The sequence below is a fragment of the Coturnix japonica genome, chromosome 18 (genome assembly GCF_001577835.2).
Source record: "Coturnix japonica isolate 7356 chromosome 18, Coturnix japonica 2.1, whole genome shotgun sequence".
Lineage (NCBI taxonomy): Eukaryota > Metazoa > Chordata > Aves > Galliformes > Phasianidae > Coturnix > Coturnix japonica.
The window spans coordinates 6,322,364-6,343,450 of NC_029533.1; the positions used below are offsets into that span (position 1 = coordinate 6,322,364).

Genomic DNA, 21,087 nt, shown 5'->3' on the forward strand with positions numbered 1-21,087 from the left:
GAGCTGCTGTTCATAGATGGTCAAATTGCTTTCTTTTAACATGAATAGTCACGTGGCTCTGCGCTTTTCCAATGCATTTGGACCTCCTGGCTTATCTGGTTTCCTCACCATTGGATGCATGCAGATCCATTGGAAAGCTATTTAAAAAATAAAATAAAAAAAACCTTCATCTTGATCCCAGATGTGCAGCATCTGGTGGGACAGCAATTGAAAAGAGTGGAAGCAAGTTATATGTATATTAAAAACAAAGGGGAAAAGAAAAGAGATAAAATCCCACCCAGGGCACAGGGCTGACCCCACAGAGGAGAGAGTGCTGGTGACTCCTTGTGTTTGCACTTGTTGCAAGCACCTGAAATGTACTATGATATTACATCCCATGCATGTGTCTGAGTGTCATAGTATAGTGTTGCAATGTGTTATAATGCAGTGTTGATGCTTCCAGCTGCTGTAGCAGTGCTCATAGTGGGGCCAGCACTGCCCTAGGCTGACATCAGACTGCAGAGGAGCACGGCTGTCTGCACTGCAGTGTCCAACTCTATCCATCCATCACTGAAGGAGAGGAAGAGCTCAGACATCCCTGAGCTGCAGGAAACACCGTTCAGATGGAAAATCCATTGCCAGGTGAGGAGCTTTGTATTGCTGTTTTGTAAGTGAAAAATTACACGCAGGGTGTTTTCATGACTGAGTTATTTTTCATGATTATTTCAGTGGTGTTATGTTAAAAGCATGAGATCTGTGCTTTCCAGCTCAAAGCCCCCTCCTACAGAGCATCTTTGGGATGGTGTGGGATTCATCTGTGACTGCACAGAGGCAGCTCTACATTCACTTGCATGCTCCCATATTCTTCCATTTGAACCCCTCAAACTACAAAACATAGGAAAGCTCTAGACCTTTGGCATGTTAATGGATTTCTTCAGAGTAGAGTTTAGCCAAGTAAATGTATTGACTCTCAGTGACCTGTTTTTATTCTGAATCATGTTCTTTCGTCTCTCATCTAGCTGGGAAAATGCAGAGAGTGTTCAAAAAAGCCTCAAAAATTAATCAGCAAACCTGGGCTCTCTTATGGAAAAACATTCTGCTGGTGTGGAGGAAGAAAACAGAAAGTTTCCAGGCAAGTGTCTGCTCTTCCAGAGAACATTTAGGATTTTCACTACCCTGTATTTTTATATTGTGTTGTTTTAATGTCAGGTGATACATGAGGAGCCTCATTTGACTCTCTGTCCTCAGTTACAGCTTTTCCTGTGACACTACAGTAAGGGCTTGATACAAGGCCAGCTTGCTGCTTACGTTGCTGATCCCATCTCCACACTGACCAGAACACAGTGTACAGTGCACAATTTTGGTGTAAGATTATAGGCAGACCTCATTGGCTCCAGTGCTAGGGCATGTTTTACACTTGGAACCATCCTCATATTTTAAAGTTATGGCTCCTATAAAATAGCTCGTGTACAGAAAGACAATGCTTGTGTCTAAATAATTTGGACCATGTCCTTGAGGCAGCACTGGGCACTTCCCATAACACCCAACCTCCACATCACTGCTCTGTCGCTCACCTATATTCCCCTCCTTCTACCTAGGAATGGATTACCATTGCGATTCTTCTCATAGTAATACAAATATCATCAACTTTGATTTACCATTTTGAGCGTCAAGAAATCCCTTACAAGTTCCTTGGGCGTTTGGATGACCCTGCCTTTAGGGTTAAGGGAGTGACCCTCATCTACACACCTGTGACCAGCACCACCAGGGAAATAATGGAAAGAGTGGCCTCCAACTCTGTGATGAAGGGTAATGCTGCTCATATCCTTGTTGCAGCTGTGAGGCTGCACAGATCCCAACCATGGGCACATCAGCCTTCATTGTGGTGGGAGGGAAAAGGACATCGCACTGTGAGTGCACAATGTGGCTGATGTGTTGTCTTGTTGCACTGCTGATCAGGATTTCTGCTGTGGTGTTGTTTATTACCAGGTATAGCACTAGAAGAGGCAGTAAATGAGAAAAACCTGTCAGCAAGAGGACTTCATGGGGTCGGTGTGATTGGTGTTGTTTTTAAGGATGACTTCTCCTACCATCTCAGATTTCAGAGCTACAGTGTGAAGTCTCCCATTGATGCCTTTGAATACATTGGTAAAAGGAATGAATGAAACCAGAGAACGTGACTTTGTGGTTGGTAACCCTGCCCGTGGCAGTCAGGTTGGAAGTGGATCATCTTTGAGGTCCCCTCCAACACAAACCATTCAGTGATTTTATATTGAAATGAGTTTAGATGGATCTTTGCTGCCACGCCACTCAGATGGGGTCGGGTCTGCGTGTGATAAGGAAAGAGTTTTAAGGATAATGTCAAAGTGTTTTTAAGAGCATGTGTACGTTATACAAAGTCCTTGCTATTTCCCCTTCCCTTCTATGCTGGGTCATGCAATGGAAGTGAACACTGTGCACTAATACACTTCTAACACATATTTAATACATTAGAACATCAACTTGCACACACTTTTATCCGAATTACTTCTTTCTTTGACCAAATGCATTCGCTGTTAGTGACTAGAAGTAATAAAGCAAAACAAAAACTCAGCTTATTTTCAGATAGAGCATCAAGTGAGTTCATTGATTAACTGGACAAGAAAAAAGGAAAAAATGTCTTGGAAAACAGATTGTGAGACTATTTCCACCATGCCCAACAGTCAGCACCTCCCCACAGCTGAGCCCTCTGTTCTGGGTTTCCTAGATGTGATGCCCTCCAGCCAGTGGCTTAAACTTGGGTTGATTGACTCTTTGGTCAAACATATTTTTGAACACACACATGTATAAAAGTATGTTAAAAATATATATATCTATATGTAAGATTTTCTTTTCTTTGTTTTCCATAGATACTTGTTATGATTTCTCATCACCCTACTGCAAGGTTCCTAAATACTGGTATAGTGGATTCCTGTCTGTTCAGTCCAGCATTGATGCAGCAGTCATAGAGGTATGGCCATGATGGAAGACATTGTTTCTTTCTGAAGTTATCCATAAAAGTTGCTTTAAAAAAACAAAACAGCATGGAATAACTGTGAGCTGTTGCTGACTTAGAAATGGGCTTCCAATCTCTGCACTTAAAAGGCGTGGAACTTATTTTCTTGCCACACTTTTTTTCCCCCCCTTTTATATTTGCCAATTTATAGGAAAACGCAAAGTAAAATGAAGGAAAACACCATTGCCAGAATCTTTATCTTTGAGATTTTTGTTTTTATAACATTGGTTCATTTTGAAAAATAGACATGAAGAGTTCAATATGGACCAAAGGGTATTTTTCAGTGATAAACTCTTCCATCCATCATGGAAAACTCATCTCCAAATACAGTATTTACTGAGCAGTAAAGCTCTTGCCCTTTAGCTATGCTATAATTGCTTTACAACTTCTGCTCTATTCCTCTTCCATCTGCTTTGTAGGCCATGCCTGCACTTTTAGCTCCAATGTAACATTTGTGTTTATTACAAAAAGATATTAAATTTTTGATGGTAATTTACTGCTTTTAAACTTAACATTGTTACTGATAAACTAGTGATTGTCAAGCCTATGAAAAGCTACTTATTGGCTGTTTCACTATGGAATATAAAATTAATGTCTGGCTTCTTTTCTTCAGATGAAAACAAACCGTTCCGTCTGGGAAGAGATGAAATCAATTAGTGGCATCCGTCTGCAATCACCCTTGATCAAATCCATATATAAACTGGATTACATTTGGTTCACCATTTACAGCATGCTGTGTTTCTCCCCGTTTATGTACTTCCTATCAGTGAAAGTTATCAGAGAGAAAAAGAAGCTCAAGGTGTTAATGAAAGCAATGGGTTTACAGGACATCGCCTTCTGGTCAGTGGGCACAGTGGGTTGGAGTTGGGCTTGGTGGCCTTAGAGGTCTTTTCCAACCTTAAAGATTCTGTGCTTCAATGAAAAGGGAACTTCTTGTGTCTTGTTGGCAGGTTGTCCTGGAGCCTGCTGTACACCATTTACATCTCAGTTACGTCAAGCCTGCTAACAGTAATCACAATTAGAAGAGTCACCCAGGACTGCAGCTTTTCAGAAATATATTTCCTTTATTTTTTCTATGGCATTGCATCGGTAAGTCTGCTTTCGTGTTTTTAAATGATGGGGTGACTTCTGTTCCATTTCCTAATTAAAACATCTAAAACTCAGAGCACAGAATCCATGGCTGCAAGAATGTAATAGAAACTTCTCCATTACCTGATTTTCTTGTACAGTTTGTAGGCTGTTATATCACCCTTGTAGATGACCCCATATTTTCATGTGTTGTGGGTTCTTTTTCCATTTGTTTGTTTGCTGTTTGCTTATTTTTCCTTAATCACTAGCAGAAATGGATCCTGCTGACTTCTGGTTCTCTCTGCTGCAGATTCACTTCTGTTTCATGCTCAGCTCCTTGTTAAAGCGGCCTCATATTACCAGTTTTGTGGGATTTTTCCTTCACATCGTCTTTGGTTCGCTGGGCTTCATGACGTTGTTTGAACAAGTGCCACCATCTTTGGAATGGGTCTTTAAACTCTTCAGTCCTTACACCTTTACAGCTGGCATCTCAGAGGTATGCTCAAAACAAAGCCATTGCATCAGGGGTGTTCAGCCTGCAGCACGCACAGCTTCTGCCATCTGGCGTTGCATCTGCTATATGTGATGTGCATCTCTGTAGTGATGCAGTTGTGCCCCTACGCTCTAAATGTTTTCCAGGAAGAAAGTGACTCAAAAAGTAGATGTTAGTTGGTCAGAACCTCAGCAGGATTTTTACTAGCTGTACACACCATAAGTCTCCATCTCTGGAAAGCTCTTGTAGCAGTGAGATGTGGCTGGTGGGCATCCAGAGCTGATGGAAGCAGATGGGCTTCCTGGGAAGAAAAGACCATATGACATAGCTGTAGCTTACATGCCATATCTCTGCCTAAAGGAAGGACTGCATCTGATTTGTGCTGGTTTTTTGTTTGTTTTTCTGCCTAGATTGTAAAATTAGAAAAATATGGACCAACTGTTGCACCAGAGTTGTACCCTTTCTTTAACCTATATAGCATGCTGATTCTGGACAGCACTCTGTATTTGCTGCTGGCCATCTACTTTGATAAGGTTTTGCCTGGTAAGTAGAAACATGTGAAAAACAACAAATTTCAGTTTTCTTCTATCCTGTCCCCTCATGGGGGGAGAGGTGCCGAAAGAGCAATAGGATAAAGTAGGATAAATGCAGAGGCTGCATTTCACCCTGATTGTTTCTATTTAGGTAAATATGGGGTGCCATACCCCCCCCTATTCTTCCTGAGGCCGTCATATTGGCTGCAGCGAGGCAGTGAGTGTGGCATCCAGCCTGACTCCATCCCTGTCCCTGGCTGTGACACTGAGCCCATACCTGAGGGTTTTGAGGGGAAGGAGGCCATCAGGTATGAAGAGTGTGAGCACAGCCAAAGTCATCCACAGTCATGGATCAGAACTTAAAACGATTCCTTTAAATAGAGTTACAGAATTGTAGGGGTTGGAAGGGACATCTGGGGATGAGCTCAGTCCAACCCTTAGTGCTGCTGGGCAGATCCAGTGTGGGAGGAGGCTGAAAAATGTCCTTCCCACCATTTTCAAAGATCACTTCAATGCCAAAATGGTGTGATCCCATTGCTAACAGCTTGCTTACCTTTTCTTCAGACTGTACAACATTAGAAAAACCTACAAGAGCAAGGACAAGAGAACTGAAGCTTTAAGAGGTAAGAGCTGGCTTACTAATGGCTTTAATTTCATTTTTCACTAGCGGTGAACCCAAGCTGTTTTGAAATGTATTGGATATACCTAATTGTGCCTCCAGCACTGTTAAAATGCATTATGTGATGGTTATTCCTGCTGGGGTAAATTACTGGCAAATTTCTACAAGGTTGTTACCTTTTCCTTTTCACTCCAGGAAAATTACTGTTTATTGCTTTTTGCAATGGCACAAGTCTCCTTGAAAACTGTGGGCTTGAATGAATTCACCTCCCAACCCTCCCTGTGAAAATGTAAATTCATCCGGGCTTGTTTTTTGGGCCCTTGCTGGAAGCAGGGCTGTTGTCACTGGCTGGGCCCTGCTCCCCAAGCACTTGTTCATTTGCCAGTTGCAAAGTATGCCAGTGGTTGGCAATGTCATAACGCAGCCACAAGATGTTTGCTAAATGCTTTGGTTTGGCAAGAACTCCACATGATGCTGAAAACATCAGCATAGTCTCAAAGGTTTATATTGAGTTAAGCACAAAACAAAAAAGAAAACCCACAAAAATCCAAAATGAATCCTTTTTAAAAGGAAATGACATGGCCAAGTCTTCCCTTACTGGAAAGGCTATGGGTTCTCCTCTTTCTGCAGGCTCTCTTTTGAGCCATGCTCAAATAAAAGGTTATGAACCTTGCAGAAAACAAAGTTGATGTTTTTTCTTCAAATATCTACAAGCAGCACATGTTTTCAGATCTGTGTCAGAAGAGATGGTGTCCCTCTATCAGACTTAGCAGTAAGCCACAGGCAAAAGTCTGTTAGCTTCGCACACTTCCACCTGAATAATGCCACATTTCTCTTCTAGGTTTGTCCTTAAACATTTATGAAGGTCAGATCACTGCATTACTTGGTCTCAGTGGGTCTGGAAAAACTGCCCTCCTGGATGTGCTCAGTGGATTTTCCAAGCCTTCGGCAGGTAATGAATGGAGAAGAGAAGCTCTCTGGTTTTCAAGCATCAAGATGCAAAAAACTGATTTTTCCTTCAGTCCTCCAACCTGGCCTATTGTATGCACAGACTGCGCCTTCAACATGAGCTTCATGGATTTTCTTCTGTGTTTAAGCATGTTTGGGTGGTTATTTCTCCCTCTGGATGCCCTGGTGTTTTCCATATATCTTTGGGAAATATGTTTTATTTTGTTAGCTATACGTTTCTATATATACTACATATAACATTTGCTTCATTCATTCTTGTGTGCAGGTTCTGCGATGATTTGCAACTACAAGGTATCTGAAGTACAGGATATGGAAGGAATTCAGGCGATGGTTGGGATTTGCCCACAGTCCAATTTGCATTTTGAAGCCTTAACAGTGAAGGAAAACTTGAGAATTTTTGCTCACGTCAAAGGGATTTGGTGGAAAGAAGCAGAGCAAGAGGTAGGGATCACCAGTCTCTGTTCACAGCATCTCGGACAGTTTGTTGGGCTCCATTTGTGAAAGATTCTCACCAATACCCTGTTCTGCACACAGTTGTAATTTAGAGAAGTGTTTTTAATTCATTCTTGTCCTATTGTCCTGAGAGTCAGAATTCAGAATTGCAGTATTTTATCTCATAGCAAATCCATTTAAAAACATGTATTAAATATAGAAATTGTGTTCTCCTGCACTGTGTATGAATCAGAATATGACCAGTTCCGCATGTTCTTGTTTTCATGTGTTCCCAAGGTGCAGAAAGTCCTGGTACAGTTGGACCTCACCGACCTTCAGGATGTCCGTGCTGATTCTCTGAGTGGGGGACAGAAAAGAAAGCTGTCTCTTGCAATTGCAATTTTAGGGGACCCCCAGGTAAGCACCGGTCCTACTGCATGCAAACAACAGGCATAGTTTTAGGACTTAGCATTGCATTTTGGTTTGGTATGCAGACACTTGTATTCCTTTGCCGTTATGGTCTGAAAGCCTGCTGACTTGCTTGGCTGCCAGAAGGAATGAGGAATCTAGGTGAATGAGAACCCTATTTTAAATGAAAATGGAAACAGTGTTCACATAGGGTAGAAATATTGAAAGCTCAATAAAAATGACCAGCATTTGAGGATGCATTGTGTTCTTTGGGTGAGAGGACAGCAAGCATGGAACAAAGCCATGCCAACACAATGTCTTGCATGCATGACAACTGCTCTCACCTTGCAGGTGCTGCTCTTGGACGAGCCAATGGTGGGGCTGGATCCCTGCTCCAGGCATCAAGTGTGGGAGCTGTTGGCAGAGCGCCGGGCTGGCCGTGTGACGCTCATCTGTACACAGTCTGTGGAGGAGGCTGACACTTGCACCGGTGAGCCCTGATGTTCACTCTGCAGTGTGGAAATTGGGTGTTCCCTACTTGTAGCCCATCCATGGGGTTCTGCTGTGATGTGGTTTGCTCTTCTTTGGGTTTCATTCAAGACCAACTACCCAACATGGGTTGAGCAAAGGCTCAACCTCTGCCCTGGATGTCCTTCCAAGGCCTTGATTATGCTCTGCATCAGGGTGAAGAGTTCCATAGGCTTAGCACTTGGCCCCAATTAGTGACATTTCTTGGATTAATCTCTTTATTTATCTGGGGCTGCATGGGGATTTTTCTATAAGCCTGTAAGAATATATAAAGTGGAAGACCATCCTGGTTTTACTCCTCTTGACTTTATTATCTCTTGAGTTCAGAAGGAGCAGAGATAAGGTCAGCCTACAGTGTTGTTGTAAACCCCCACTAAATCTTTGTGTTCCTACCTCCTCAGATCGGAAAGCATTCCTTTCAAATGGGAGATTACACTGTGTTGGCTCATCTCTGTACTTGAAGAGAAAATGGGGAATTGGCTATCACTTAAGGTAAAACCCTTTTCTTTTTGGTCATCACTCCTTTTACAAAAAGCTTCTGCTTGATGTATTTTCTCATAAAGTCTATGTCTCTATGGAGTTTCCATACAGAGCAATAAAAATCTTGACAATCCATTTTAAGAGTCTTCCGAGGCTGCCAAGTCTATCTTGCCTTGGATAGCAAGCTGCTTTTCTTTGGACCCAATCCTGAGAGCTCTGAGCATGCAGCTAAGATGACTTTGCAACCTTTGCAGCCAAAAGGGGACCAGAGTAGAATGCACTGCAGTTCCCACATGTTCTATGGTGCCAGAGTGACTTACAGTGGCTTTAATGTAAAGTTGCTTTTCTTTGGATTTAAATTTCTGTGTTCTTGGTTAAGCAGTGCTGGCCAGAATCATTATTCTTAGCCTCAACTATTTATTGCACGCATGGTAAAACCAGGGGCACAACAGATGCCTGTGGATAATTCCCACTGAAATGCTGCCTGGTTTTGGAGGTTTCCCTATGGCTTGAAAAACAACTGCTGGCTTTGTCTTTTAAATGGATGAAGCATGCATTGTTTTTCTTATTTAATGCTCTAGCAATCACTTTTTAATACAAACAGGATGTGCATAAATGATCAGTGCGACCCTGGGCTTGCATCGTCCCTGGTGAGACGCTACATCCCCAATGCTGTGTTCAAAGGGCGGGATGGGGATGAGCTGTGTTACTTGCTGCCCCTGGAAAACACCAAGAGCTTTCCAGGTAACAAAACCCTGCTGTTGCATAGAGTTTTTAAGGGGAAGCCAGATCAGAATGCTAAGGGAGCCCAAGTGTTGGGCTGAGCTGGTTCACTTTGTCACACAGATCTGCTTGGCCACCTCGACAGCGGCCTCGTGCTGGGGATTGTTCACTACGATGTCAGCAGGACCACCCTAGCAGATGCTCTCCTGAAGCTGGAAGGCAGGGAGGCTATTGATCATAGAGGTAAAGCAGTGATTCCTCTCTGCAAGATGAAGGGTTCATATTTGTTTTCAGTTAAAAGAAATATGCGTAAGTTTCTGTTGAATGCCATGTTTCATCGTTTTTGGCAGGTCAAGAGTTGCGGTTGTATAAAAGTTCAGATTTTTCTTTGACAACAGAGAACTTCCCAGAGAAATCTGAATGATTCAGACTTAATTTGCCACAGGCTTCTAAACACGAGAACTGAAGAGTGATGTTGTAAAGGTTTTGCAGGAAATATCTTCCCACCTCTTGCTCTGGGGAAGAGATAATCTAGTCAAGGCCAGTTCTCAAGCCAGGGAAGATATTGCACATGTAGTTACACGAGCTCAGGTTCAGCCACTCTCAATTCACCAATATAAATTAATTCTGATTAGAGTGGCCCTTTTCTCTGCTGTTTTGTATTCTATGACTAAAATAGAGACACTCCTATTCAGAACAGAAAACCCTTGTTTATTGCTTGTGCTTAACACGTGTGCTTTGAAAAGCTCATTTTTTTTGGACAATGGTGTTTGTCATGATGAACATGCAGAAAACCTGAAGGAGAGTGACCAGAGCATCCTGGGCTTTTCTGAACCGGCATACATAGCAGCAAGAGGCATGGAGCTCTGGAGGCAGCAGGTCCTCGCCGTGGCCAGAGTTCGTTTCTACAGACTGAGGCACGATGGAAAGTTTCTCCAGTCCATGTAAGCACGGAGCCCTGAGACCTGCAACCCCCCATACTGGCTTGGGGCTTTGCAGAGGGTTTTGGTTGTTCCCTGGGTAGACTGAAGGAAAGTTTAAAAACTGCTGGAGAGGTCTGGAAGCTGGGGAAGTAGGTGTTGGTTGTGTAACAGTTGCAGTGATAGGAATGGGAGCTTCCTGATAGAGCTCTGAATTGTTTAAGTATATTCCCCAGCTTTAAATTTCTTCTTGATTTCACTACATGAATCACACCAGTGCTTAATGGTGCAGCTCCCTGGAGCCACTCATGATCTGTTTTTTCATCTAGATTGCTGTTCTTTGGAGTATTTATCATCCTGATGCTCTTGATTTTCTTTCATTCTGGACTATGGAACAAACCCATCTCAGAACTGACAGCCAGCAAGTATTTTCTTCCTGCTCAACCTCCCACGCAAACTCAAAGCAAGTCAACAAATCTTCTCATCTTCAATGACACAGGTGAATAAGAACATGTGATGCAGAATGCCAATCAACATCACTCTGAGTGTTCTTGAAGCTGATAGGGCATCTTTGCCTTCTGTTTTCTGCATGGTCCTTTATACATCTGTTTATAGGTCCTTTATACATATTTGGGGGCTGTTTTGTTTTGAGTGGAAACAAATACAATTTTAGTGGTGATTAAGGAGTAGCTGATATGTAAAAATAGGTCAGCTAAATTATTTTTATTTTTTTTAAAGACAATATATGAACTATGGAAACGTGCTGTCTTTATCAAGTTTAGTTCAAATAGGAAATAAAAATTGATTCAGATTCTAAATGGGTATTTTAGCATTATTCTGTTTTACAAGTGGGAGTTTGTCTATAAAAACCTGATTGCATTAAAAACCTAACTCTAATTTGTGTTCTTGTCATTAATTCAGGATCAGAAATAGAGGATTTCATTGCTGCTTTGAAGATTCAAAATATAATGCCAGAAATAACTCTTGAAAAAAACATCACAAGACTGCCACGACATAATGGAGCTATAAAGATATCACTGGAAGGCAAGGTGAAGGATGTTATTTTCTTCTTTCATCCTGTATATCAGTAGGATTCTCTGAAATATGTTTACATGGGATGCAGTGAAATAGACCAGCCAGAGCAGAAAATTTATTTGGCACGTTAAATATTATCAGTAATCCTGTTTGTGGGAAGTCAGGATCATGGCAGTCCTTGGAGAAGAGTATTAATGCAAGTCATCTCTGCTTTTCTCCACAGGTCATTATTTTTATCCATTATTCTGCTTGCAGTACCTATTAGCACACAGCCACGTCTCTTGAGTTCCCTCTCTCTAATAAAACTGACTGCACTTTTCACTGCTTTTCTCCTAAATTCTCAAAGCTCATGCGGGCACAAAGGTGACATCTTTTCCTCTCGCCCTTCCAGCACCGCCACTACACACTTATGTGTGGCGCAGAGCCCATCAACTGCTTCCCTGTGCTCATCAACACCCTCAGCAACACCTTCCTGAGGCTCTTCAACTCCACTGCGCGGATCAGCATCTGGAGCCATCCCTTCTCTTGGGTGAGCATCCTGCCAAATTACTGTTGGAAATCTCTTGAAAAGGGCAAAGTGATGAGGGATAGAGTGGGGAAGGACTGGCTGGACCATAGTGTCTCCAGGGATTGGTTGGGGGTCAGTGCTCCACTCAATGGGCACATGGCACATTAAATACTGGGGCCGTTTGCTGGGAATTTCTCCCATGGTGTTTCTTAATAAGGTTTCAGTGCTGTAGGACATTCAAGCTTGTGCTATGTGTCAGTAAGTTAGGAACAGAGCAGCAGTATTTGCAAGTTGCTTCAGCATCAAAACCGTGTTGCCTGTCCTTAACAGGTTGCAGCAATTCCAAAACCTCCTGCAAATATTAGGGTGGTTAATGCTTTGTTTATTGTTTTGTGCTCTTCAGCACAAAGGGGTTACTGTCCTATGACTCACTTGTATATTTAGCCATACTATGAATGTCAAGCTTGCTAATTTTCTCTGAACAGCTATTGATTATGATTTCTGAATTTCTCTTCCGTAGTCAGAAAACCCCAGAATAGGCCGTAGTAATTTTTTCCTCCATATTGCTTGTATGCTGATCTGGGCTGCTGGTTTGCCTCCCCTCTTTGCAGTGAGCAGCATGGAGGATTACAAGGTAAGAAGTATTCACTGAAAGTGGTCATGCACAAGGAATAAATGAATGGAAACACAATGTCGCTGTAGAGACAAATACTTGAACTATTTGGGTGTTGTATTAATAAATATGTTGGAATCAGGAAGATTTTTGTTGTTGTTTTTCCTTGAGAATGATATGCTTTTAGCAACAGTTGGACTAAGATAGAAGTGAAGGAGTTTGGAAAAGAGGGGTAGGCTCAGCTGGGATGGAGGAGCAAAGGCAATGGAGAAGGATGAGGAGTGGGAACAGCATTTAGCACTCCGCTAAATCTCCTCATTCTCCCCTTTCCATCACAGATAAAGGCTCGTGCCCAGCTGCGGGTCTCAGGTCTCTTCCCCTCGGCATACTGGTGTGGACAGGCGCTGGTGGATGTCCCACTCTTTTGGGCACTGATGTGCCTCATGTTCGTGTTTGTGCTGCTCCTCGACCGCATCTGCCCCATGGAGGCCTTTATCATCCTGCCCATGGTGTGCAAATCTCCCTCCCTCATCCTAAAGCATGTGACCACCACCAGCATGGTGGTGCTGGCTGATCCTGATGTATTCAGTAATTTAATCAAACAAACCACTGTAAGCAGGACTTGGTGTATCCACATCTATTTCCTTGTCAGTGATGTCCTTCTCTCTTTAGATCTTTAGTGCCATTGGTTATGGAGTTTCTCTCACCTTCCTCGTTTATTTGATTGCCTTTATGTTTCGCAAGGGGCGAACCAATCGTTACCTGTGGTCTTTTGTCTTTGTTCTGGTAAGTGGAGGGAATCTTCACTCTGAAACATTTGATAACACATCTTACCATTTGAAATTTCACTTTGAATGTGTTGAAATTCAACAGAATAACCCAAATCAGTAACAAGCAGCCTCATTTTTAGCAATAGGATATGTAAAAACTCTTTTTCTACTTTATTGCAGGTGAATTTCACTCTCAGAATATTCACTCGCAGTGATGTTTTATTCTACATCTTCTCCGCTTTGATGCCCCCCTATCCACTACTGGGCTGGTTGACTATCTCTACAACAGTAAGTGAATGTTCCAGTAGAAACAATAGTTGTCCCCAACTGTCCAAAAGATAAAGAGAAAAGAAAATGGGAGAAGAAAAGTTCTGGGCTGGGGAGTGAGGGAAGAGATCAAGAACATTTGATTTATTGATCCTTTGTGCATCCGGTGCACATCTGCACTGAGGTTGGCAATCTTTCTAACTGACTGCTATTCTTTTTTTCTTGTAGTACGTATCGTTTTTTTCCAGTAGTAATCTTCACAATTACTTGGACATCTTGGTTGCTGTCATTGCAGTAAGGACCAATTTGATTATAATTATTTTGGAGTAGGTGCTTTTTCTGACTTAAGTTGAGGTTGCAAAAGTCTTGCCATTCATAAAGCATAGGTTATGTGGTGGAAGTTTCATCCTGAATGTGGTTGGGGGGTACATTGAAGTAATCATGGGTTTGTCTCATGGGACTCCCACATGCTATAACGTATGAAGAAAAATGGTAGGGAATTAAGTGGATTTCAGTCAATAAGTGAAAGATGTTATTAATTAATCAGCCCGGTGCTGCTTCTGCAGGAGAAAGGTGTGATTTCAGATACTATAGGATGCCTTCAAGATTCGGTTAAGGTGCAGATTATCTGAACCAAAACTGCAGCAGTGTAAAGTCAGGGCTGTTGTAAGTGATCTGCATACGAGATGAAAATGTATGTCCTTTCCAGTACCTGAAGTAAACTGTGGGGCCAAGCATCCCTTTATAATTAATTGTGTTGTTACTTTTCTCCACGCAAACCTAACTCGTTATTATCTTCCAGCCTTACATCCACAGTGTGCTCTTTGGGTTTCTGCTGTGCTGCTTGGAGATACGATATGGAGAAGCAGTTGCTGAATGTGACCCCATTTTCAGGTGCGTACTGGGTGCACTGGGAGCAGCTGGCTTTGCACTTCATGGGCAGGCCTAGGGCTATGCCAAATGGGACCAGCCTGCCTCGCCCCGGTGGCAGTGGAACAGGATGAGTAAGCTCCAAAGTATTTTGCAAAGTGTGTGCAAAGCCCACATTTTCAGTTTTAACCAGTTTAAGGGAGGAAATTGAGAATGGAGGGAGGAAATTTTTATTCCTTTAGGTCATTATGGTCTCAGTCTTAATTTGCTCCATTTCTCTGAGTATGTCTGAAGGCAAACACCAACCCAGTGTGTTGCAGTAGGTCAATTGAACCATAGTGTTCTAGAAAAAACAGCAAATGTAATCTGAACATTTTACCTCCTTCTCAAAAGCATCAGTAGAGTTCTCCACAGGACAGAGTTTTCCTACAGTTCCATTAGACCAAGGTCTTCTGCTAACCACTTACCTGTCACCAGGAGTGAGGGATGGACCTCCCGAGTCATGTGGGAGAAGACTTGTAATAGTTCACAATAGTTCACAAGCTGAAGTTGACCTTTATTTTCTCATGCATACTAGTGCAATTAATTTTTCTTCCCCTGCAAATGAATATTTGAACAATTGCCATCTGTGGCATAAATTCAAATAAACTGTGCCGACTATTTCATTGGCCCTGCCCATGGAACAAACTTGTTAGGCCCTGCAAACCTGAGCATTTCCAGAAGGCCTGGGTGGTGACCCCATTCCTGCCTGCAGGATCCAATGGAGAAGAGCCCTCCCCCCTCAGAACAATCACCCACCAGGGCAGGAGCCCCCCGAGGTGCAGGCAGAGCGGAAGCGGGCACAGAGTGCAGCAAACTCCCTGCAGCCCAAGGTAAGCTGGGCACATGGTTTCTTCAAGCGGTAATACTTAATGGTGAGGGCAAATTAGATGTTTCATGAGAGTTTCTATTCCCATTTTGGTCTCTTTGCAGGAGTTGGTTATCACTGTCAATGGTCTGCGCAAGGAGTATGAAGACAAGGGAGCCTGTTCCATCTTTAAGAATAAGAAGAAAGTAGCCGTCAAAAATCTTTCATTTTGTGTTAAAAAAGGTTTGAGTACTTTGCTGCGCTTTCCCATAAACAGTGACCTAATGAGAAGGTCAATTGGAGACCTTGCTTTTGTTAGGATATCCTTGTGCACTGCTAACCCAATGCGGGCAGCACTGCAGGATTGGAACTGGATGATCCTTAATATGTCCCTTCCAACCCAAGGCATTCTATGATTCTATCATCTTCTGCCAACCAGAGTTTCAGTTTACTGGGATAATTTAACAAATACCATTTAGTGAATACATTCTTATACTGTATTTTCAGGGATTGCTTGGCGCCTGGGGGACAAGGTCTTAATAACAATTATCACCATTAACACTTCTTGCACATTTGTTCCAGGAGAGGTGTTAGGTCTGTTAGGACCCAATGGAGCTGGAAAGAGCACAACTGTACGCATGATTTCTGGAGACACAGCAGCGACTGCTGGGGAGGTAGGAGGCTCATTTGGAATAGTGGGGGGTAGCCTTGATGCTTTCCTAAGTGAAGGATGTGGTAAGAGAAGCTGGAAGTGGAACCCCTAATTCAGGGGATTTGTGTGCATGGAAACCCTGCACGTGGACAGAAGTAAGAAGGAGGTATTGATGCATGCAGAGCATGTTCTGCTTTCATCAAAATCCATGTTAATGACTTAGGGGTCTGAGCTACACAAAATACTCAGGCTTGATTTGAAATCCATCTTGATATTTCTCAAGCAGTGCAAGAAATGTTGACGCATTTATAAAGGAATAATGCTCTACAAAAAGCCTTGCAAAACCAGGAAATTGAAAACGAATGCGAACAGGGTTGAGCCAGTAACAACCCATCACTTAATTATGCACACAGTGATTAATGACATATGCTGGGGGGGGAAATACCATTGCTATTACAAATTCGGAACTGAGTATTTGAAAGAGGAAAGTGTTACTGGGAGATGATGGTTTTACACTGGTGTGCTATTCCCCACAGTCTGATGGTAGTAAACACCATTTGGCTTTGCACAAACTGCACTCAGGGTGACCAGAAGCTGTGGTAGGTGGGAGTGGTTGGTTCCTTTTCCTTGAGGACCACATTGCTTCCCTGGCAGCACAGTAGAAAACAGTGGCATTTTCAAAGGGTTATCTGCTTTCCCATAGCTGTGTCTGTGTCCCATAGCTGTGTCCCAATACTGTGTCTCTGCAGGTGATGCTGCAGGGCTCCAGGGCCATGGTGCTGGGCTGCTGCCCACAGAAGGACCCGCTGTGGCCAGACCTCACTGTGCTTCAGCATCTGGAGGCCTACGCTGCTGTGCGAGGGGTGAGGAGAGAGGATGCAGCTGTGCTCATCAGCCGGTACGCAGCCAAAGGATTCTTGTTTCCTCTCTCTGGAGCTATCAGACAGGAAAAGGGCTTTTTGCTAACAGAGCTGGTTGGCACGAGGAAGAGAAAGCACCTTACTTCTCGCATTAGCTGCACTTACAGTATTGAATTTCTGCAACAAAACTGTAAATTAGGAGTAGAATCACTAAGTAACCCCCAAGGATGCACATCAACCAAAGATTCCTCTGCACCCCTGGCTGCAGCATCAGCATTTTTTCCTTTCTATCCCTACAGCATGGCCAAGGCTTTGGACCTCCAAAGGTGTTTAAAAACCCCAGCGAGGAAGCTGTCTGCTGGAGAAGCCAGGAAGGTCAGTTAACAACAAGGGTTAAGACATATGAGGTAACTCACCATCTTCAGTGCATTTAGTGCAGCCTTAAATGCCGACCTGGCTATGTGTCTTTCCCATTCCAGCTGTGTTTTGCACTGAGCATCCTGGGAAACCCAACGGTGATGCTTTGGGATGAGCCATCAGCAGGCATGGATGTGGCAGGGCAGCATTGTCTGTGGTGAGCAGCTCCTGGTTGTAGAAGTGGCTGGGCAAGGAGGAACTCCTTGGTAGCTGCGATCATCTGTGTTACCCCAATGCACAGGGGTTGGGTATCACTCACCAGACTCCCCACCTGGCAGGCAATGAGCCTTTGCCAACCTTCATATTGAATCTTAACCCCCAAAAAATTATCTGTCCTGGATTGATTATTCCTTGGCTGTTCCATGAGGTAACCACGATCCCTCTGTTCCCAGGAAAGCAATCCGGGCTGCTGTGAGGAGCAAGGAGTGTGCAGCTGTGCTCAGCACACACTGCCTGGAGGAAGCAGCGATGTGTGACCGTGTGGCCGTGCTGGTGGCTGGGAAGCTGCAGTGGGTACCTGTGTTGTAACATGCAACGTTGGTTTTCAGTCTTTATTTATATTTATTTATTAGACTGTGGTCTTGTGGCTTGTCCCAGGTGTGTAATGGACACTGCTTTCTGAGGATACAGCCTTTATATAGCAGTGCAGTGTAATTAATAAGATGAATAAGAGGATGTATATCTGCTGCTTCTATTCTGTGATCTCTTTATTTGCTGCTTAGGATGATTTGAGCTTTGTTTTCCCTCCTCTACAGGTACATTGGTTCCCCCGAGGAGCTGAGAAGGAAGTTTGGCATGAATTACAACTTGGAAGTCAAACTAAAGGACATGGGGCAAAGCGATGCTCTCCATAATGAAATTGTGCACCTCTTCCCTGGCGCAGCTCGGCTAAAAAGGTTTCAGATACAGATGCTGGGATGCACTGACCCTCCTCAGTCATTTACCCAAGAATGCAGGAATCCTACAAGCACTCCTAACCCTTGGTGCTGAGTCTCACCATGAGGATGGGTTCATTTTTTTATTACTTTTTCAGGATTTCTTCTTTGCTCACCTACAAGATACCGATGGAAGATGCACTACCTCTGTCCCAGGCTTTCTCCAAGCTAGAAGCAGGTACAAGGAAATAAATAAACCATTATGAAGATTGCTTTCAAACTGTTAGTATGGATTTATATTTAAGGATGCCTTTTCCATTCATCTGCAGCTAAACAGAATTTCAGGCTTGAGGAGTACAGCTTGTCTTTGCACACTTTGAAACAGGTATGTTGGTTCGGAATGGAAGTGTCAGAAATGCTCCTGAAAGAGAGATTAGAAGATTAGAAACAAAACCAGACCATGAGCAGCATTAGTACCATCAGTCCTAGGCCATAAAAGGGCAGTTTCCCCTGCGGTGCCTTGCAGGTGTTCATGGACTTCAGTGGGGACCTGGAAGAGCCTGACCTGGAGGGAGTAGCTGAAGGGGCTTCAGAGCAGAAGCTGCTCCAGCCCTGAGCACTGGAAGACAGGAAGGAATATCTTCAGCATCAGTGTTACCGACATGTTGGATCAGACACTGAGACTCACCTGTATTCCATCACATGGAGCTCAGCAGATGCTCTGCAAAGAAAAGAGAATTATTATTGTAATAAATAAAGCCTTTATCGTTTTGACAACTGGTGCCTGCCATCCTTCTATGTGATGAGATGACTGGATCAAACCAAGGGTTTCCTTGAAGGAACTCCTCTGCAAGCTCAGGGAGGCCTCTTAAGCCCCCATTCCTCCCCAGCACATGGACACTGGAGCTTTGGTTCGCTCAGGCCCAAGCCAATCCTCCTGGCTGGTGTCACACAGCCAACAAGTGTGGTGCTTTCCATGGAGTTTTTAACCTAAAACCAGTGCCCCAGGCACTCTACACACCCCCTCTCCCATCATATCCATCATATGGATCTCCACCACCTCAAAAGGAGGTGGACAAGGATGTCCTTGCTTGAGAGTCACTGAGACCTGAGACCATCTTCATTTCATTTCCCCACTCTTCAGAAGGAGATGCAGTGACATACTTAGTGTCCTCCTTTATGACACCTCAAAGCATATCCAGGTCCCGCTATAAAACAAATGAATGCCATTTAAACGCTAAAGCAGAGGGAGCATCCCTGCCTCTGTCCTATCCCAGCCCCTGCATCCCTCAGCCGCCATGGGGCAGGCGAGCTCCGCAGCTCAACCCCAGCCAGGACAAAAGCAAAAGTGTGCCAGCTGTCAGTCCCACTTGATTGAAACCCTTGCAAGAGGCTTTGTATTGCAAAGGGCTGCTCCCACCCAGGTGGCAGCACTTTGCTGCTCTTCCTTGCATCGAGTTTGCAAAGAAAACTGGTGTCATCAGAGATAGGAAACAGGCGACCTTCCCTCCTCCAGCAGCGTGCCGGCATAGCTCAGTTGTATTCTCTGTGCTGAGAAGCATAAGGGTTTGCCAGATAAAGGATTTGTGTATGGCTTATTGTTGGGCTGAATTTTCCTCTCTTGGCCAAGACTCAAGAATTTCCTGAGTAACTTTTTCTTTTTTTTTTTCCTTTTTTTTTTTTTTTTTCCAGTGAAATCTGCCTGGGCAACTCCACAACAATACGCTCTGTTTGCTTTTTATAACGTAAATAAATCTGAAGCCCTGCCAAGGAGGAAGGGGGGAAGTGAGGGACTGTGTGAGGAATGCCAAAAGGCAGAAATGTCCACGTGAAGGAGTGGCTATGTGAAGAGAAGGGATCCAAACAGCACTGCAACCACTGGCCAGAGCTGACCCGACAGCCCCACGTCCAGGGCTGCATTGCAGAGAGTGAGCTTTGGATCCCTGTCAAACCCTCCCGTTAAGGTAAGGCTCAAGCATTTTTCTTAAAACAAGAGAAAAATGGTATTTCAGAGAGTTGGGAATTAAGCATAAATAACGTTGGGTGAACACAGGGATGCAGGGAGATGGGTCAATAGGTGTCTTGGGAACAGGCTCGGTTAAGAGTGGGATTAAACTTATTGGCACTGTCAGTATAACAGGCATTTTAACTTCCATTTGATACAGAGCAAATGGAGCTCCATTTGCAGCAGAGGTGTATTTCTGGCAGTTCTTTTTGCTATAGGACATGATATGATTCAGCTATGTTCAGTATTTTAGGGCATCCAACGCACATAGGAGCAGAGTGAACTAAAGATGGAATTTAAAGAAGAAAAAAAATTGTCTTTTACTCGTAGAAATTCCCACTGAGGTTGACTGGGACCAGGCAGAGATGGGGGGTGGTGGGTAGGGGACACTCAGCACATCTGCAATGGGACCTGGTGGCCAGCTCTTCATCCCACTGAAGTCTCCTGAGTGTGAAGCTGGAACTCTGGCTGCGTGTCAGCTTGTCCAGGTGTAGGTTGGCTTCACCATCCCAAGGAAGCCTAGAGATGATCATAACAAGCTGAATTCATATTTTTATATGCTTTGTGAGGGCTTCGGTTGGAGAAGGATCCATTTGGAACGTGATGGTCAAACAGCAGATCCCTGTCCCTACCTTCCCAAAGTGTCCCACAGAGGTAACACCTTTTGTTGCAGCTTTTGAGGATACGCTTTCCTCTGTATGACTGGGAGCTTCGGAAGGGTTCAGTCTCTATGTGCTCTCAGAGTTCCACCTGAGACTTTGTGTACAGAAGATTAAGGAACCGTTGTCTGGAAGTGTAGTTGAACAGCAGAGCAGTTTGGCTGTGGGAGTCTGGTTTCCCTTTCACAGTTGGGTGCTTTGTCCTAACTTCAGTTACCCATCACTATTTCCCTGATGGTTAACGTGGACGCATCTCATCTGCAGTGTCCCTCTGACAACACACGCTATGCCTTACTTCTTTAAGACTCAATACAAACACTGGTTGTCATCCAGGAAACAAATCCCTGTTTACTTTGACCACAGCTTTGAGGATGTTGCGAGATCTTATGGAGTAACCTACCACTGCACACTCATGGTTGTTTTTTCTCTCTCATTCCCCATGAAAAGCTCCGACGACGCAGCTCTCTGAATGCACTTCCAAGAATTTGTTCCCTCGTAGCTCCCAGTTGCCTTCAGTTGACTC

General features: G+C 43.8%; 1 protein-coding gene across 3 annotated transcripts in view; it reads left to right on the forward strand.

Annotated features, from left to right (window-relative positions):
* Positions 1-1,648: 1,648 nt before the first annotated feature.
* Positions 1,649-21,087, forward strand: part of LOC107322188 (ATP-binding cassette sub-family A member 10-like) — a 36,884-nt gene continuing 17,445 nt past the window's right edge. Inside the window, exons 1-37 of one of the 3 annotated variants that reach the window (XM_032448228.1) lie at positions 1,649-1,788; positions 1,969-2,127; positions 2,868-2,968; positions 3,627-3,853; positions 3,964-4,102; positions 4,392-4,577; positions 4,985-5,117; positions 5,259-5,415; positions 5,672-5,730; positions 6,568-6,678; positions 6,961-7,136; positions 7,425-7,544; positions 7,887-8,025; positions 8,465-8,555; positions 9,148-9,287; positions 9,390-9,509; positions 10,057-10,210; positions 10,516-10,685; positions 11,108-11,235; positions 11,613-11,750; positions 12,250-12,363; positions 12,681-12,851; positions 13,015-13,128; positions 13,293-13,400; positions 13,608-13,673; positions 14,182-14,273; positions 15,004-15,121; positions 15,222-15,339; positions 15,679-15,770; positions 16,498-16,646; positions 16,908-16,983; positions 17,088-17,182; positions 17,418-17,534; positions 17,781-17,921; positions 18,059-18,138; positions 18,230-18,285; positions 19,593-19,864. In XM_032448228.1, coding sequence (XP_032304119.1) covers positions 1,755-1,788; positions 1,969-2,127; positions 2,868-2,968; positions 3,627-3,853; positions 3,964-4,102; positions 4,392-4,577; positions 4,985-5,117; positions 5,259-5,415; positions 5,672-5,730; positions 6,568-6,678; positions 6,961-7,136; positions 7,425-7,544; positions 7,887-8,025; positions 8,465-8,555; positions 9,148-9,287; positions 9,390-9,509; positions 10,057-10,210; positions 10,516-10,685; positions 11,108-11,235; positions 11,613-11,750; positions 12,250-12,363; positions 12,681-12,851; positions 13,015-13,128; positions 13,293-13,400; positions 13,608-13,673; positions 14,182-14,273; positions 15,004-15,121; positions 15,222-15,339; positions 15,679-15,770; positions 16,498-16,646; positions 16,908-16,983; positions 17,088-17,182; positions 17,418-17,534; positions 17,781-17,921; positions 18,059-18,138; positions 18,230-18,285; positions 19,593-19,595 — 4,392 coding nt within the window. In that variant the 5' untranslated portion in view covers positions 1,649-1,754 and the 3' untranslated portion in view covers positions 19,596-19,864. Of the gene's footprint in view, positions 1,789-1,968; positions 2,128-2,867; positions 2,969-3,626; positions 3,854-3,963; positions 4,103-4,391; positions 4,578-4,984; positions 5,118-5,258; positions 5,416-5,671; positions 5,731-6,567; positions 6,679-6,960; positions 7,137-7,424; positions 7,545-7,886; positions 8,026-8,464; positions 8,556-9,147; positions 9,288-9,389; positions 9,510-10,056; positions 10,211-10,515; positions 10,686-11,107; positions 11,236-11,612; positions 11,751-12,249; positions 12,364-12,680; positions 12,852-13,014; positions 13,129-13,292; positions 13,401-13,607; positions 13,674-14,181; positions 14,274-15,003; positions 15,122-15,221; positions 15,340-15,678; positions 15,771-16,497; positions 16,647-16,907; positions 16,984-17,087; positions 17,183-17,417; positions 17,535-17,780; positions 17,922-18,058; positions 18,139-18,229; positions 18,421-19,311; positions 19,489-19,592; positions 19,865-21,087 lie in introns of those variants that run through there. The other 2 variants (XM_032448227.1, XM_015879941.2) reach the window with 2 other exon arrangements.